We start from the raw sequence: 18,559 nt of genomic DNA, 5'->3' as shown, positions 1-18,559 counted from the left end.
CGTCTTGCAAGCAGCAGCAGCTGATAGGTGATGTGACGATAAATAAAAAAACGAAAAAATTCGACGTTTTATTAATATGTAACATAACAGCTACGCTACGACGTTTAAATAAAATTCAAAATTTCCAAATTGTGCAGTGCGCGAGTGCTTGCAAAACACACAAAGACTGCGTGCTGTGCTGAGCCAGTCTCTCTCCAGCACCACGGGCAAGTTGGACCAAAAATTTAATTGTTTTTGTTGCCCCCACTAACTCAACAAAAACGAAGAGAAGAAAACGCACCAACAACGAGTGAAAGTTTTCTCGCCTTTGTTTTGTAACTGTAATTGTGCTTTGTTGTTGCTGTTATTGCTGTTTCTGGCTGCCATTTGCAGCAGTGCAATTACATTTAGTTGGCTGTCGTCTTGCTGCCATTTTGAGCCCAACAAATAATATTCACACAGTGTGAGCGACTCTCGTGTGGCTGACATTAATTTTTTTCGCTCACTTATTGTGTATGTTGTTATGTATATATAAACGTGAGTCGCGTCCCCGTGAATTGGCCTTGTGTTATTTGCGCCAGGTACCAGCAATAAAAGAGATAGCAAAAAAAGTAGCGCGAAACTATTTACATCGAATCCCGTGCATAGCCCACACAACCTGCTTCCCCCTTTCCGCCCACACTCGCTGCAGTCAGCAGAGCAGCGCAAGCAGAGCGCTGCTTTTGAAGCTGAAGGCTGCCTGTGACGACAGTAGAAGAAGAAAATCAAGCCATCGAACGAATTGTTCGCATATCTGCAAAATGTTTGTTGGGGGTCAAGGCCATGCTTTTGCTCAATTAAATCGTCGTCCTCCCCCCTCTGTATATATAATACATAAACAAAACAAATACTCAGACGGAATACAAATACAATTCAATATGTGTATCTAAATATGTGTGTGTGTGTATGTGTTTTTCTTTCAATAACTGTAGTTGGCCGTCCAAGTCGAACGGGAGCAAGGAAAGAGTGAAGCAGCAGCAGCAGAAGAACCAAGTCCGATAAGCTAAAGAACCGAGCTGTGTTGTCGCGCAAAAGATGTGCGATACAAGCGACAAGGCGCAGAAATGGAAATGTGAAACTTGCACCTATGAGAACTATCCATCCTCACTGAAATGCACTATGTGCCAGGCGTCCAAGCCGCTGCTGAACGAGGATATCTTTCGGTAGTTGTTGCAAATTTACCCCACAATATCCCGATTCATCACTGTGTCTCCTTTGCAGTCTCAGTCCAGCATTAGCAGCACCAGCAACAACAATTCAAGACAGCGGCAGCTACAGCGCAGAGGAGGCGGCAGCTGGTCTGCCCGTGGAGCCAACATCAACGTGCTTTGCTCGTCAGCAGCAACCACATCAGCAACAACCCCAACAGCAGCAGCAACAGGCGCGTCAGAGCAATGTAGCTGACAGCGAGAAATGGGCCTGCAAGGTCTGCACCTATTTGAATTGGCCACGCAGCCTGCGTTGTGTTCAGTGCTGCACGAAGCGCGGCGGCGCCGCCATGGACACATATGCAACCACGGCCAGCGATAAAGACGCCATCGATTGTGTGGATCGTGCTGGCGAAGCGCTGCAAGCACTGCGCATCAGTGGGTCTGACACTGAACTTAATGCACGTGGCGGCGTGGATGCCGCAGAGAGTGGCAGGCAACTAATTGGGGCAACTGCCTCGAATTCAAATCGACGCAACCTCAGTCCGAGCATTGATCATCAGCAAATCTGCAGCAACTCCACGCATCTCAATAATCTAGCAAACACATCTCAAAGCCAGCCGCAACAACAACAGCAACAGTTGACAAATCAGCAACAGCAGCAGCAACATCAACAACAACAGCAGCAGCAGAATTCCTCATCGTCCGCCGGACTGCAGAAGCATTGCTTTATCGCCAAATGGGCCTGCAACGTAAGTCGTCAACTGTGATAGCTATTCCAATGTAAATCTGATAATCTTTGCTTGTGTTCGTAGTCGTGCACATATGAGAACTGGCCCAAGAGCTTGAAGTGCTCGATGTGCGGTAAGACGCGAGAGATTTGCGGTTCTGGATCACAGGGGGATTTGCATGCTTGCGCCAGCATGTCGGGCAGCAATAAGCAGTTGAACCTGCAGGATGAACAGCAGCAGCAACAACAACAGAACACAGACACTGTCAGTGTCAACAACTCCTTCAATAAAAAGCATATTTACCAACTAGGTAAACAAAGATAAGACACAGTCGATTATAGAACAAGTCTTTAATGCAGTCTTCTATCTTCTTTATTCAGGTTCTTCGGAAACCATTAACAACTGTGATACGCTGCAGGAACGCCAGGAGCGTCGTCAGCGTCAGATCAGGCGGCAGGTCGACTGGCAGTGGTTGAACGCTTGCCTGGGAGTCGTCGAGAACAACTACAGTGCCGTCGAGGCGTATCTGTCATGTGGCGGCAATCCGGCGCGATCATTGACCAGCAACGAGATTGCCGCCTTGAATCGCAACTCGGCCTTCGATGTGGGCCACACTCTCATCCATTTGGCAATACGCTTTCATCGGGAAGAGATGTTACCCATGCTGCTCGCACAGATCTCTGGCTCTGGGCCGGGTATAAAGCGTGTTCCGTCGTATGTTGCTCCCGATTTGGCAGCAGATATACGTCGACATTTTTCCAATACACTGCGCATTCGTAAATCCGGCCTCCCATGTCACTATGTGCAGAAACATGCCACATTTGCGCTGCCCTCGGAGATCGAGGAGTTGCCCATACCCATACAAGAACAGTTGTACGATGAGCTGTTGGATCGTGATGCACAGAAGCAGCTGGAAATGCCACCGCCGGCTCTAAACTGGTCGCTGGAGATAACAGCACGTCTGAGCTCACGTTTGCTGGTGCTATGGAATCGCAGTGCTGGTGATTGTCTGCTGGATTCAGCTATGCAAGCCACTTGGGGCGTTTTCGATCGCGACAACATCTTGAGACGTGCACTCGCCGACACTCTGCATCAGTGCGGACATGTGTAAGTTGAAGGAGAACATTTTTAATTATTCCTCGCTAATTACTATTCAAATTATGCATTTAGTTTCTTTGCGCGTTGGAAGGAATATGAAATGCTGCAGGCGTCCATGTTACACTTTACCCTGGAGGATTCGCAGTGGGAGGAGGACTGGAGCACCTTGCTATCGCTAGCAAGTCAGCCGGGTTCCTCTTTGGAGCAATTGCACATTTTTGCTCTCGCCCACATCCTGCGACGTCCGATAATTGTGTATGGCGTCAAGTACGTAAAGAGTTTTCGAGGCGAGGACATTGGCTATGCCCGATTTGAAGGTAAGACAATAATATTTCCGCACTCAACAGGCTTTTAATGTTAACCATTTGATTTTTTAGGCGTCTATCTACCTTTATTCTGGGAACAAAACTTTTGTACCAAATCACCCATTGCACTAGGCTACACTAGGGGCCACTTTAGTGCTCTGGTGCCCATGGAGCCATTCTCACGCATTGATGGGCGTCGGGATGATGCCGAGGACGTTACCTATTTGCCACTAATGGACTGTGAGCTGAAACTCTTGCCCATCCACTTTCTGTCTCAGTCCGAGGTAATTATCATTTATGATTTGCAAATTGAAGACATTCAAACGTCACATTTCGTGCAGGTGGGCAACGAGGAGACGATGATGAGGCAGTGGTTGGATGTCTGTGTAACCGATGGCGGTCTGCTGGTGGCCCAGCAAAAGCTGTCCCAAGCGACCACTTCTCGTGGCACAAATGCTGGAGGAGTGGCTGAATCATTATAGACGCATTGCGTGAGTATAGCTCAATTAATTCTTATTAATAGCGTGCTGTATTGACTGATTGATTGATTTTTTGACCCACGTTCTTTTCTCAGACAAGTGATAACAGCACCATTTGTACGTCGACCACATATTACCCATTATTCGAGTGATGGTGACTCTGATGAGGAATAGCACACAAAATACACAGGTCAAAGGTCTTCTTAATGCAAGTTCGTTTGATCGATCAATGGATAATTGAATTGGTTATGAAGGTTATTATATTATTCAAATTTATTCTTAATTTTTGGTAGCAGGCAACGGTTGAAAACGGTTGATTTAAATGCGATGATAGCAGCTCCTATGCACATGCAATTAGCTAATGGAATCTATAGAGAAAAAGCAAAAAAACGTATATATAGATACATATATGTACACATATACAGCAATTATTAAGTTGTAGTTGCAGGCAAAACTGTGAAGGTTATGCGAAAAAAGTACTAAAATACATAAATTGATATACATACACACACAATAATATTTCATATCCGTTTCCACACACACACACATACACATACACAATAATGTTAGTGGATTTTAGTCAAATTTGTTCGCCGTGGGTCAACGAGAGTCATTGTCAAAACATTATGAAATCATAATTCAATATTATACAGTAGTAGATTAAATTTGAGAAACAATCTTTTTTAAGTCAACACAATGCTTGGCCGAATCGCGAATTCAAATTGAGAAGAAAAAACAGCAAAAAAAATTCAAAACATATACATATATATCCAGATATATGTATGTATATATATGTATGATCCTTATATATATTTATCTAAGTATGTATGTACTTTTAAACTACGCAAAAAATCTCGATGTACTATTAAATTTTAACTTGTGAAAAAGCACCATGGGGTGAATTGAATTATGAATTTTATTCTAATTGTAATAGTTTTGTTAGTAATGTTATTATTATTATTATTATTCTAATGTCTAAGAAAGCTTATTGTGCAAATGTACACGCAAAACGCATTAAAAACAAAATAAAACATATAAGAAAAAATATTGAAAAACCAAAACAAACAAAAAACGGTTCAGGTTCATAATACCCGCCTTTGTAGTGCACTGTGATATCGATAGACATTTTCGGTAATCGATAGTGTTGAGTGCTCATCCCTATTTGTATCTGAGATACTTGCTCTCTCACATTGCGGTTCATTTCAGATGGATATTTAGTCGTTTTGTTGCTGCCGTCGTCGTCGCTTGTCGGTGCCGTTTGTTGGTGCGCGGGGTTTTTTTTTTGATAGCTTAAAATTGGAATATATACATGAATTTGCTAAGCAGCCGAAGCAAGAAGTTTATATTATAAAAAGAAAAAGAAGAAAAACCCCATAAATTTCACTGTGATTTGATCGGTAAATTTGGACACAAATAAATAAGCATTCTTGTGAATGCAAAAAAGCCGAATACTCATCGAGCTCGCGACAAACACACAGATATACACACACATTCACACACAATTCGGTTCTGAAGCGCAAGCCACCTACAAATTCCTCATAAAAATACTACAAGTGAATTGCGAATGCATATGAGAAAGATACAAATAGAAAATCAAAATCTAAGCAGAAGAAAAATTGTTAGTGAAGTGTAGTGTTGTGTAGTGCTGTGCTGTGAAGTGAAGTGAAGGGGAAGGCAGAAGTAGTGGTGACCTGTGCGCCTGTAGTTGTTGTGCTTTCTATCCGTGTGTGTTTCCCTCCCCCATTTTGCTGGCGCAAGTGTGAAGAGCATAGCAGTATCTCCTCGCTATGGGTAAGTTTGTTTGTAGTTGTATGCCGACAGTGAATACGATTATCTAGCTACACACATACACGCGTGCTCACGTAGACTACTGTTTAGCTGTGTATGTGCATATGTGAGCGAACAAAATTGCGCAAAGGCAAAGATGAGCGCCAGTGAAAGAGGGTGGCCTGGCTTCGCCTCTCTCTGCATAGCACGCGCTCTCGCTCTTGCTCGCTCTCCCTTTTGGACACTCCTGTGCTGTTGTGTTGTTGTACATTCCCGTGTTTTTACTCACAAACGTGCTTGTGTGTGTATTTGTGTGTACATATATACTTAGTTTACTTGATGGTATTATCGCATTAGTAGCGTATTATGGCACGGCATAAGGCGAAAAGGCAGTAAAGTTGCGCTGTCGCTTGTCGTTTGCGTTGTTGCATTTGTTAATCAATATTGGCCAGCTGGTGGAGCCCATCATCATCTGAGAGGGCAACTCTGAAACCGCACACACACACACGCTCGCACGACGAGACAACAATACACAGACACGCACACACATACACATATGATTGGTGGTCTCGTCCACTCCCCATTTTATGTTCTCAGCTGCGATGACGTCAGTGTTGTTGTAAGAACAAGTTTTTTCAGTGTTGCTTTTGATTTTGATTTTGCTTTTGCCGACTGCCCGACAGCGCCCCAAATTGAGTTGATATCAGAGAATCTGAGAATACCTGACCGAATAAACCTACAAAGTGCATAGCATGCAGTCAGGCAGTGAATCAGTCATTGAGTCGGGCGACTGCAATTACACACGTTGCCGTTAGGGCGTCGTCGTCGTCACAAGTAATACCTGTAAATTTACCGTTTGCTTTGGCAGCTTGTGGGAACCGATGTTGGCTATTGTAACTCTAGTCGCTTACATGTAACGTAATTCCATAGCCATATATTCTTTCATACTGTTAGAGCCCATTGTCAATGATTAATTGTTCGTTCTATAGCTACTTCTCCTTCTCTGTTCGCTGTCCCTAATTAAGTTCATATGCTTTGCCTTTTGGGCAGCGACGTCGACTGCGGCAGCGGTAGCGGCAGCGAGACAGCAAACACTTGTAGTTGTGTGCGTGCTCAAAATGCCTAATTGACTTGGGCTACCCCCCAAATACTGCAGAGCGAGAGAGTGAGAGAGAGAGGGAGATGTGCAGCAGTCAACGACCAGCGATCTCTACGCAAAAGGCTTAACAATAGCCATAAAAAACAGCACAACAACAAAACAAATGCTCAACATGAATTCATGACAAGCACATTGACTTCCATTGGGCTGCAGCTTTGGCTTCAGCTTCAGCGTCGGCTTCGCTTTTGGTTTTGCTTGTGGTTTTTTATTTAGTAGTTGCCTTTTTCACAAATGAAAACGAAAGGGGCAAACGAGTTGCCCCCTCCCACTCCTCCGCACATCCCACTTTGGGGGCATTTTTCTCATTTATTTGATCGTTGATTTGTTCACATCGTGTGCATTCGCTTTGCCTGCCTGCCTGCCTGCCTGCATCCCATTTTGTTCGAACCCCTCTTGCTCCCCCCTTTATGCTGGGGTTATATAGGTCAGAGCATTTGCATAGAAAGTGGCGATGGTCTCCTCCTCCTCTTCTTCCTCCACACACACACACACACACATAGCGAAGACGACTTGACGTCCGACGTTCGACTAATTGAATGCTATTTTTGTAGACGCAGCGTCATCATCGTGATCATCATCATCAACAACAACATCTACTCACGTAATTTTCGTTGGCTGCGCTGCGCTTTTCACTTTTCGTCTAATAAGCATACAGGAAGCACTTTCAACTTGGGCTGTGGCATCAACAACACATAAAAGCCAGAGCATGCTCGACTACAAGTGCTGCCAAGTGCTAAGCCATAAATCAAACATAATTTATGCATAGGCATTTACTTGAAACTCTTTAGATTGAAAATGTTGCGTATACGCCAGGTAACGCAGCCACATAAAAAGTCGAGAAACACTTGCCTCGCAATTCGCATTTGAATGAGTAATCGGACGATGTTTGATTATGTTATTGCTTTTTTCCCATAAATAAACACCGCCATTTCCATGGCCCAAAATTCTGTGAGTGTGTGGGAGTGGCCAAAGAACTTTGAATGTGAATGCGAATGCGAATACTAAAACGAATGCGAGGTGTTTTTATTATTTCTCGTTTCGCCGAAATTCATCGGAAAATGCTCGGAAAATATGGCAATGCCACTGCCACCGAGCGTCATCATCTGCTTTGAGTTTGCTGTGTGTTGAGAGCTGTTTGTGGATGTGTTGCACCTTGACCTGCATTGTCCTCGACATTATCCTGGCGCAGTCAGACTGTTGAGGGATTTGACGCACTTTCCGCTTAGAATTGTGTGGCTTGCACATAATGTACGGGAAATGCTTTCTATCTGTTTTGTTGTGTCTGTTTGGCATTGGCCTCTTCAGGGTCGTCACACAGTTTCTTTCCATTTTCATTTCCATTTCACTGTTGAGGTTAGGAATGCGAAATATTTTTTGGGGCGCGGTCGAAATTAATTAAACACACACAAATGTGTGTGTGAGTGTGGCCTGCAGTTGACCTTTGGTGAGAGAACAACTATCAACTGCGAGCAGAGACACAAAACACACTCGCAATTTAACCTTGGACTTGCCCCCCCGTTTGTTTGTGTCTCTTTTTTGTTTGCGCTTGTTTGCTGCTCAGATTCAGATTCAGCTTCGAATTTCGAATTGAAATGCAAATTCAAATTCGAATGCTTTTTTATTTTGGTTGTAGTTATAACCAGTTTTGTGCGTTCACAACTTCAACTCTATTCACGCTTCGTGGTTGGTTTGCTTGGCTGTCGACGATGTCGACGACGATGACGATGAGGATGACATCATTCGGACCGGGGGCACTAAAATCGCTGCCGTAATTACAATAAAAAAAGAAACAAACTGAGCGCTCTAACTTTTATTATGTATACTTCGTACTTCGAGACTCGCAATCGTACTCAAAGTCGTGCCATGATGGAAGCTATACTAAGTACAACATATCATATATGAGGAACTGGCATGAAAATTTAATTTTCGCCATCTTTACATGCTCATCTGGATCTGTTTAGAGTTTGCGGCAAATGTAATTAACGCGGCACTGCTAAATGGGGGAAAACTGTTGAAAAGTCAATAAACAAAATGCCAAAATCAATATGCGAGAGACGCTGGAAAAAACTGTCTGTGATTGCATAATAAACAAAACAGCAAACAGCAAAAAAAAAAGACAGCAGCATAAATAAAATTAATTGAAAACGAAACACGTATGTGTATACTCGTACGTATACGTAATATCTATATGTGTAAGATTGTCGCGCCGTTGCATGTGTGTCTGTGTCTGTGTGTGTGTGTGTGTGTGTGTGTGAGATTGTGCGGGTCTCATTCATTAGACGTACGTCACCATTATAATGCGACTAGTTAACGGTTTTGTAGTTGTTTCTCGTCTATTGTGGGGCTTTAGCTTATCAATAAATTCTATTTTGGAACCCAAAACGTAAAACCCGCAAAGCGACGAAGCAGCCACACAAAAGAGAATGGCCGCGTACAAAACAAAAGGCACGTAAAACAAGCAACACACCGAAAAAGGCTAAAAATGAAAACAAGTAAAGAGCAAAAACAATAAAAAAAGATGTATATATAATATAATATATAAAATAAAAACACTGTTCATAATAAGCATATCCAAAAGGTCTCGGCATATTGTTATTTCCATGAAAAATATTCGTCGAGTATTTTTGTAATTTTCACATGAAAACGACAGGGGGAATTGTTGCCGTTGTTTTGTTGTTCGGTTTGTTCGTTTTGCTTCTTCTTTTTTTGTCGTTCTGCTTTTATCTATAGAAACAATCGACTTGGGGTTGGGGCTTTCAAGCGATCAACAGATTCGTCGTCATGGCCGGCATTTCGTTTTGTTTGATTTTATAATGCCGCCTTCATTACACGACTGCCGCGGCTATATATTATAGTAAATTTTAAGCTGTAATTTGTTATAAACAATAATATTTATAGGCAAGGGAGTTGCTAGATTATTTATCAGCATTCGCTTTGGGGCAACGTGAAAGCGTTGCAAAGTTGTTTAATGATATTCAAGTTGATTGAATTGCCTGTTGCTCGGTTAATAAACTTTAAACAATCCGTTTGCTTATTCCTCGGACAGATAACTTATGGTGTGCATTATCGGTTAAACCCTTGCTTATCGCTTATCGATCATTCGCTTGGTTTACCAATCTTAATCTGTCCTTAAATTTGCAAATATTTGCTTTTATCATATCTGCTTGGATTTAACTTCTGCAAGTCTATTTATAAACATATGTATATGTAATATTTTTAAAGGAATATGATATATTAATTTTTAAAAGTTTAAAGATTTTTAAGTTTGATATATATTCTTTTAAATGTATTAAAATGCTTCGATCCTCATCATGAAAGGAATTCTTTATATTTCGTTTTTCATGTTTTTAATAATTTCTCTTAATTAATTCAGATCTTTAATAAAAATATTTATATTATATTAAGATTTTTCCATCTTCAATACAAATTTAATTCATCATGTTTTCTATTTTAATAATTTTATATATTATATTAAAATTTCTTATACAAAGGGAGATCAATATATTTGCATCTCTCATATTTTTTCACTTCCCTATTATATATTTATTAATTTATTTTAGTAATTTCCCATTTTAAGTTTTTCTACTTTAAACATTTCTTTAACTTACGATCTTTATCTACGATCATTACGTTCTTTGCTTTTTAACTATATAACAATATAGATAGTGCTGTAGATAGATTTCCTTATACTTGCATCTATATCTTTGCATTCTTAACTATCTGCTGTTGACTCTCCATATAGTATCTGCTATATAACGATATTTATATAGCCGACAGCTGCTGAGAAACTTGTTCACCTGTGCCCCAAGCGAGAGAGAGCTAGAGTACTTTGAGTTGTACCTGTTGAGAGTGCGCTGCTCACACTTGTGTACATAACACAGAAGAGATACAAAAGTGTTGGGGCCACTTGAGGTGGTGTGCGAATGTGTGTAGGGCGTATCTGTCAAGACTACTTCAGTGTGTGTGTCGCCCTTGGCCTTATCAATGATAAGATTAATTGCTTGCCACGCTCATGAGTCATGACTCACCCTACACAAAAGTCTGAGTATGCCTCGACATTCGACATTCGAAGACACACAAAATACATGAACGCAAACTCCAAATTGACTGATTGACTGTCACATAAGATACAAGCCACAACAACGACACCCACATAGAACTCTGAGAAATCTGAATACAAAACAAGTCGCGAGCGTGTGTAAAACACACAAACATACATAAAAATACATAAATACATATTTCGTATTGAACTGGGGCTTTGAGCTGTGCTCTGGGAAAGCGGCACAAGGCTGAAGGGGGCCGTTATTATCGCATCACATGCATATGACATCAGCGAATACAACACGTAAACTGATATTCTACATACGTATTCGCATTCGCATTCGCATGCGTATACGTAATATTTAAGTTGATTGAATGAAAAACGCGAGCGTAAACTCAACTAATGTTCCGTTTCCATTATATTTTGCAGGTAAACAAAAGATCTACTGTGCGAAATGCACGAAAAAATGCTCCGGCGAAGTGCTGCGCGTGGCTGACAATCATTTCCACAAGGCGTGCTTCCAGTGCTGCCAGTGCAAGAAGTCCTTGGCCACCGGCGGCTTCTTTACAAAGGATGGCGCCTACTATTGCATACCGGACTATCAGCGACTGTATGGCACCAAGTGCGCCACCTGCCAGCAGTATGTGGAGGGCGAGGTGGTCAGCACGATGGGCAAAACGTACCATCAGAAGTGCTTCACGTGCTCCAAGTGCTCGCAGCCCTTCAAGTCCGGCAGCAAAGTGACCAACACCGGCAAAGAGGTGCTCTGCGAGAATTGCGTCTCCGGTGGCGCCCCAGCCACGGGCAGCGCCACGGCATCGCCTGCCCGTCAGGCGGCTGTGACGTCACCCGCTCCGCCGGCCGAGAGTCCAACACGGGCGACAGCGCATCAGCAGGTGACGAGCGGCGTGCTGTCGCATAAGGCGCACCTCAAGGAGGACTACGATCCGAATGATTGCGCCGGCTGCGGGGAGCTGCTGAAGGAGGGCCAGGCGCTGGTCGCATTGGATCGCCAGTGGCATGTGTGGTGCTTCCGTTGCAAGGCGTGCAATGCGGTGCTCAATGGCGAGTACATGGGCAAGGATGCGGTGCCGTATTGCGAGAAGTGCTACCAGAAGAGCTTTGGCGTGAAGTGCGCCTACTGCAATCGCTTCATCAGCGGCAAGGTGCTGCAGGCCGGCGATAATCATCACTTCCATCCAACGTGCGCTCGCTGCACCAAGTGCGGCGATCCATTCGGCGATGGCGAGGAAATGTACCTGCAGGGCAGCGCCATTTGGCATCCCCGCTGCGGTCCCGGTCCCTCCGAGTCGGGCATCATACTCAATGGCGGAGGCGGAACTGGTGGCAGGCCAGGCACAACCACATCGGTCACGGGCGGCGCCTCGAATGGCAACTTCACAGACACCGAATGTGATCGCATGAGTTCGAGTGCGCTCAGCGATATGGTATGTAAGAGGAGAGTGGGGCAGGGGGAGAGGAAGGGGAATGCCTCCACTCTCCCTGCGACCCAAGAGAATGCTCAACACACACACACGCACACACCTTTCAACACACACACACGCAAACGAGTGACCTTAGTGTTGCACCTTTATGATTTTTATGATTTTCATTTCGATTTTGTTTTATGCATTTTACGTTTGTTTAACCTCGTTTTCTTTTTGCGCTTGCGTTTTTTTTTCTTTCTTTCTTTCTTTCGATTTTTCGTTCGTTTTTTCAGTACATCCGCTCCAGAACACCGAGTTTTAATGGTTCACTTTATTCCAGTAGCCGCAAGGTTTGTTTTCGTTTTAATTTTTATGATTTCCGATTAGCATTACGATGATTATGATTTCGAGACTTTGGCTTGATTAATTCCCCATGCACTGCATGCTAAACACCGCGCCTAACTTTCACCCTATCACATTTCAACTAATCCAACTTCCTAATCCCTTCTAGCATTATCGCACCGTCAGCCCGGGGCTGATACTGCGCGAATATGGACGACCCATTGGCGAGGATATATCGCGCATCTATACCTACAGCTATCTGACAGATGCGCCGCATTATCTGCGCAAGCCGATCGATCCATATGACAAGACACCGCTGTCACCGCATTTCCATAGGCCCGCCTCCTATGCCACGACCGCTAGCAATGCCGGCTCCGTTGCCGGCAGTCGATCCCCATCGCGTCCACATTCGCGCACGCGCAGCGCCATGAAGGTGCTGGTGGATGCCATCCGATCGGAGACGCCGCGGCCCAAGAGTCCGGGCATGAACAACGAGGAGCCCATTGAGCTGTCGCATTATCCGGCCGCCAAGAAGCCGCCACCAGGCGAACAGCCCAAAATCGAGCGAGATGATTTCCCAGCACCTCCTTATCCCTACACGGATCCCGAGCGCCGGCGACGCTACAGCGATACGTACAAGGGAGTCCCTGTTTCGGATGACGACGATGATGTGGAGAACGAGGATGGCGAGAACGGCAAACAAACCAATGGCAAGGCCAAGAATGGCGAGGAGCAAACGTGAGCTGATGAAGTACATTCATAAAAAAGTTACTTGACTAATTGTATCTTTGGAATAGGCGCCTGCAACGCGAGGCTGAGCAACTGGAGAAACTCAACTCGGGCATTGGCTCTGTGATTGCCAAGGATCTGAAAGAGCATGCCAAGTACAGGAAATGGAAGCAAAACAATTTAGATCCACGCAATGCATCACGCACGCCCTCAGCCTCCAAGGAGCCCATCTACAAGTTGAGGTAAGCTACAGACTTAAATCAGCAATTAAATTGGAGTAAAAATTAACAATAATAAAACTGGAATGTAGAATAGCAAGTTTGCATAGGCCAAGAGAAGACACAAATTCCTAAACCAGCAATTAAATTAATGAAGCATTGTGACAACAATATTAACTTCAGAATTGATTGCTCTCATTTCATGTAGTAAAATTGTAGTTAAAGGATGAGATGCGTAGTATTGTTTTTTACATTTTTATTAGAATTATTCTTATAAAATAGAATAGAATTTTATATTAACTAAAGTTCATTAAAAGACGTAAATTCAAGAAGACATTTTCTTCATTTTTAAAAATGAGTATTTTAAAATGACTTAATGGGCACTTAAGTATATAAACTTAAAATGAATATTTAATAAGAATACTCGAAAGTTTATAAAAAAGAACTTCAAATTTTAGACCATATTTATACGAATATTACTATAATGCTAATATATATTATAATGATTATTTCTGATATTTAAAAATTCTTAAACTGGATAAACGATATTTGTATTTAAATGAATATTGCTTTTGTTAATTATTATGTTGGATAACATTTTTTATAAAAGAAATTCTTTTATTAGTAATTCACTGTTTCTAATATATAGACTAGTACTAATATTCTTTCATTCCCTTGCAGATATGAATCGCCCATTGGCGCATCGCCTTCACGCAATCTGGACCACCAGAAGCCATTCTATGAGGACGAGATGTTCGATCGCTCGACCAGTTATCGCGGCTCCCTGGGCAAATCTCTGGGCAATGCGCCCAGCTACAATGGTAAACACATTGAACTGTTAGCGAGCGAATCTTAGAGTTAGCTTAGAGTTATCTCATACTATAAGCTGTGCAGAGAGTTTTGTTTTTGTTTCCTTTTTCCGTTTTTTGCCAAATTGTATATTATATTTAGCCCAATTACGTTTATAGCCATACATTCCTATCGCTCGCCGCCCAAGCCCGGATATGGATTCAAAACCACAACCTTGCCGCCTTACATACGCAATGGTTACAGCTCCGTAAGTGCTGACTTGGCCAATTTGTTATTGCCTGTTGCTCATGGTGCGAGATTCGTTTATCTGTTTAGCTAATAATCAACTCTGTTATTCTGGGGCCATCCACTAATCTATAGCATTACGTATACTTGATATTAAGTACTCTCTCTCTCTATCTCAATTTCTATCATATTCTCACTTTCATCTGTTTGCTCACTCTTGATCAATTTGTCTCTTTTGTAATTTGTAATTACTGCTGCTGCTGCTGATATGCCAAATGCTGCTGCTACTACTGATGATGACTGCTTTTGGTGCCTGGGTGCAACTAATACAATACATAATATTGTTAATAACTCAACTGGTTGGTTGGTCTGCTGCTTCATTGTGTTGTGCCTTAACATACTACACTCGTATCTTTCCTATTCGACTATTCTCTGTGTGTGTTTGCTATATGCTACTTTCTCGTATTTGTTGCTACAATACAATACAATACAACTTGACTAACACAACATTAACACTCAACATATATCATACATAACATAACATAACAAAACATACATCATCTATTACCTTGGCGACTCCAGTGGTGAGTGCGCTGCGTCATGTGCCCAAACCTGGATACGGCTTGGCTCCACGCTCTCACACATTCAGTTCCACAACATCAGCCGCCGTCACGATGCATGGTGCCACTGTAAGAATGCTTTTGTTGTTGTAAATCCCGTTTTTGTTGTAATCCTTTATTCTAGATTAGTTTGGTTGCCAATCTATTGCCTTCTGAAAGGCGAACTCAACACTCACACGTTTCGTAGCAACGCACAATTTTAGTTTTGTTTTTGGTTTGGCATGTTTCCATCACAATTTAATATGGGGAATTAATCGCTCTTTTGCTTTGTCATCTTATGCAGGATTTCTCCTATGGAGGTTTGGGCGACAAAACACATAGCACAGATCTGAGCTGCGGCAAATCAGAGGGTAAGTTCGACAACTAATGAAAATAACTAAAAGAAAAAACACGACTCAAAACTATAAAGAAATTAATAAATACAATTCGATAACTGAAAAGAAATAACAATAAATTTATGTATAGACTACATTGAATTAAAATAGAAAAACATACGATAAACCTGAAGTTAATTAAATTAAGATGACATGCGACTAATACCACATTAAAAAACCAAAATCCAAATTTAAATAATTGAAAAATTAAAGCTTCCAAAAAAGAGAATCCCAAGCGAAATGGATTAAATTAAGATGGCAAAAATATAAAAAAAAGTAAAATGTGATAAGTATTGAAGCCGAAATTAAAAACTAAAAAAATTATAATAAATAAAAATCTAAATAAATTAAAGTCTATATAAAAAGAAATCAAAATTAACATAAATGTGAAGTGCAACTACAAAATTCAATCTAAACTAAAAAAAAATAAAGTAAAATAAAAATGTAATTAGTAAAATATTCAAACGAAAATACTAAATAATGAAGACTACTTGTGTTTTGTGTATGTAAAATTAATGTATTAATAATGAATTTCTTTTTTTAACTTACAGCTTCAGTGGATTCGATTACTGAGGGCGATAGGCGTGCTCTGATGGGCGGCGATCTGCCCGCCTCAAGCACATACTCGGGCGCCTTGTCCTATCACTATCCGCAGGCGGGACTCATTCGACGCAGTTTGCCCAACATGGCGCACTCGATGCTGGTGCACGAGCCTGCCAAAATCTATCCCTATCACATTTTGCTAATTACGAACTATCGTCTCCCATCAGACGTTGATCGCTGCAACCTGGAGGTGAGTGAAATTAATTATTTGTCAATCTGTGAGATACTTATCGAGTTGTATCTTTTTCGTTACAGCGTCACTTGTCAGACATCGAGTTCGAGCACATTTTACAGTGCGCCAGATCCGAATTCTACAGGCTGCCCCAGTGGAGGCGCAATGAGCTCAAGCGACGTGTGAAGCTCTTCTAAATGCTACAGCCTGGATAGAACCAGATCCAGATTGGCTATTTGCGACGAAACCAAATTAAACAAAAGAAAAAACAATTACCTAATCATTTGAGGGTTCTTAACTATAAAACAAATGGCAGCAAAGCAAAACAGCAACAACAACATCAAAAACAATACAAAAGTTAATGAATTGATAAAACTATGCTAATTTCACAGCCAGTTTTGAAACACGCTTTAAATATATAATTGAAAGAAAGGGAAATAGTTACATTTGAAGTGCGGACTGCAGTAATTGCAGATCCAGTTTATTTTTTTAAGCATTAGTTGCGCAGATAACTATTTAAATTCTATAAGAAAACCAAAAAAAAAAAGAACTAAAACTCAACTTCGGCATGGACGAAGTTTGAATACTCTTGCAGATCGTCACACTTATCATATTGTTCCTAGAGTAAGAACTAATATTTCACTAATTAGATCAATCTGAAAGCTATTTGCGTTTGAATGTATTGAAAGTGAAATGCGATCTGCAGAGGTATTACAAAACAATGTATACAAATTTCAATAAGTTAAACTTTGGCAGTCAAGGCAAGTCCTGAATTGCATGAAAGCTTTTTATAAACAGCGGCTAATCCAGTTAAAATGCATCAAAGAACGAGAAATGAATGTACCTACAAAAACAAAAACAAATTCAAAAACCAACAGCAACAATTAGATGTGTGGCATTATAAAACATTACGCTAAACACTTGCAAACTTTTTAATTTATTACTATATATTTTATTTATTTAAATAGAATATGTCAAAGAATAAACAAGATATAATAAAACAGGACAAAACGAAGCAATATCCTACAAATGTGTTTCAATAAATACATCTATAATATATAGAATATCTTATATGCTGTGTCAAGTATAAAAATTTGCCTGCTTTGCGTGACTGGAATGTACTAATGGAGGACATACAAACATTTCGAGTATATAAATATATATTGCGCTATGTTTCACAGTTATTCGGAGATTCTATTGATGGCTTCTCTCTTGAGTGTTTTGCACTAGTTTTGCTTTTGCAACGTGTCATCTGTGCGTAAGCTGAAGGTTAGCTGCGTCTTCATCACGGTAACGCTGCTGCCAATGATCTGCTTGTGATAGATTTGTCGTGTCACAAATCCCATATCGTCGTAAAAGTCCCGTTCATGCTCCTGCCACTCGGAGATGGTGCACTCCAATGAGGCGTAGCCGGCATTTGTACATGTATTTGAAATCTGATTAATCATTGGCTCCATGATCTTCTGATGCGGATAGTCCTTGGCAATGGCGAAACGATAGATCCATGCTGCATTGTACACAGCATGGTGATTCTTAACGCTAATCGTGGCCACAATGCGTCGTCGAAACTTGTTCTTGTACGTCTCATCAAAAGGCGCTTCATCCATGAATATCTGATAGCTCGCCTCGTTGGGAGCACAGCGAAATATGAATGGTTCATAGCACTCAGCAACTAGCGATTGCGAGGGTTTCACCTGCGGCAGGAAATTGAATAATTAAAATATTTTACATTACCATTAGTACTTACCCTCATTAGCTCCACTGCCTTAGCATAGAAGGAGAAGTAGGTGCTGGTGAAGAGGAAGAATACGCAGCCGGGTATTGTGAGGACGCAGAATAGAAGTGGCACACCCAGAAAAATGAAGAATATTGCCCAAGTGATGACTATAAATTGTAGTGTTATCTGTAATTAAGATGTAGGCTATTAAGATGCATCCACGCCCGAGTCAGATAAGTCACGTATGGCAAAAGAAAGCTGAGCTCACCTCCCGAAAGCAGAAGGCAAAGAAAGATTTTGAGGAGAATGACATAATGTAGTCCCGCACCAACTCCTGGCACTTGAGCTCATCATCTTCCCGATAGTTGCGAATAACAATAAATGGTTGCATCTAATGTCACTTAACACAAATTAAAAATCTTTAAAATCCGATTCCAAGCGAAATAAAAAACAAAATCAAAACATCAGCAAGCAGTGCGACCACAGCAACATTATTTCAGTACAAAATACTAAAAATACTTATGCATTTATTTGCACGAACATATCGCCGTGTTGCGTTACTGTTATCGATAACA

The 18,559-nt window shown here is 41.5% G+C and overlaps 3 protein-coding genes across 10 annotated transcripts; 2 read left to right on the top strand and 1 right to left on the bottom strand.

Moving 5' to 3' along the window:
* The first annotated feature begins 42 nt into the window (after nt 1–42).
* On the top strand, nt 43–4,686 carry LOC133837382 (ubiquitin thioesterase trabid). The gene is given in 10 exon segments (XM_062268125.1): nt 43–206; nt 951–1,181; nt 1,240–1,918; nt 1,982–2,207; nt 2,278–3,004; nt 3,068–3,312; nt 3,373–3,584; nt 3,642–3,728; nt 3,730–3,791; nt 3,875–4,686. Coding segments are annotated over 9 exon segments (2,445 nt in total). The 5' UTR covers nt 43–206; nt 951–1,053; the 3' UTR covers nt 3,954–4,686.
* A 332-nt stretch (nt 4,687–5,018) lies between these two features.
* Nucleotides 5,019–16,817, top strand: LOC133837380 (actin-binding LIM protein 3). 8 transcript variants are annotated; one of them, XM_062268118.1, is made up of 10 exons: nt 5,019–5,570; nt 11,177–12,195; nt 12,468–12,524; nt 12,686–13,254; nt 13,314–13,487; nt 14,145–14,284; nt 15,081–15,187; nt 15,402–15,468; nt 16,044–16,285; nt 16,351–16,817. In XM_062268118.1, the coding sequence occupies exons 1-10, from the start codon at nt 5,567–5,569 to the stop codon at nt 16,462–16,464; spliced, it is 2,493 nt and encodes an 830-aa protein (XP_062124102.1). In that variant the 5' UTR covers nt 5,019–5,566; the 3' UTR covers nt 16,465–16,817. The 8 variants fall into 8 exon arrangements, with proteins under 8 accessions (XP_062124102.1, XP_062124106.1, XP_062124107.1 ...); XM_062268116.1 differs by lacking the exon at nt 5,019–5,570 and adding an exon at nt 10,812–11,050; XM_062268117.1 differs by lacking the exons at nt 5,019–5,570; nt 15,081–15,187 and adding exons at nt 10,815–11,050; nt 14,432–14,520.
* LOC133837388 (uncharacterized) lies at nt 16,396–18,474 on the bottom strand. Its single transcript, XM_062268132.1, has 3 exons — nt 18,253–18,474; nt 18,015–18,170; nt 16,396–17,961 (listed from the first exon to the last, which is right to left on the bottom strand). The coding sequence occupies exons 1-3, from the start codon at nt 18,373–18,375 to the stop codon at nt 17,494–17,496; spliced, it is 747 nt and encodes a 248-aa protein (XP_062124116.1). The 5' UTR covers nt 18,376–18,474; the 3' UTR covers nt 16,396–17,493.
* Nucleotides 18,475–18,559: the final 85 nt, after the last annotated feature.

The sequence above is a fragment of the Drosophila sulfurigaster genome, chromosome 2R (genome assembly GCF_023558435.1).
Source record: "Drosophila sulfurigaster albostrigata strain 15112-1811.04 chromosome 2R, ASM2355843v2, whole genome shotgun sequence".
Taxonomy (NCBI): domain Eukaryota; kingdom Metazoa; phylum Arthropoda; class Insecta; order Diptera; family Drosophilidae; genus Drosophila; species Drosophila sulfurigaster.
The sequence above is the reverse complement of the archived record's forward strand: the minus strand, read 5'-3'. Positions and strand labels throughout refer to the sequence as shown.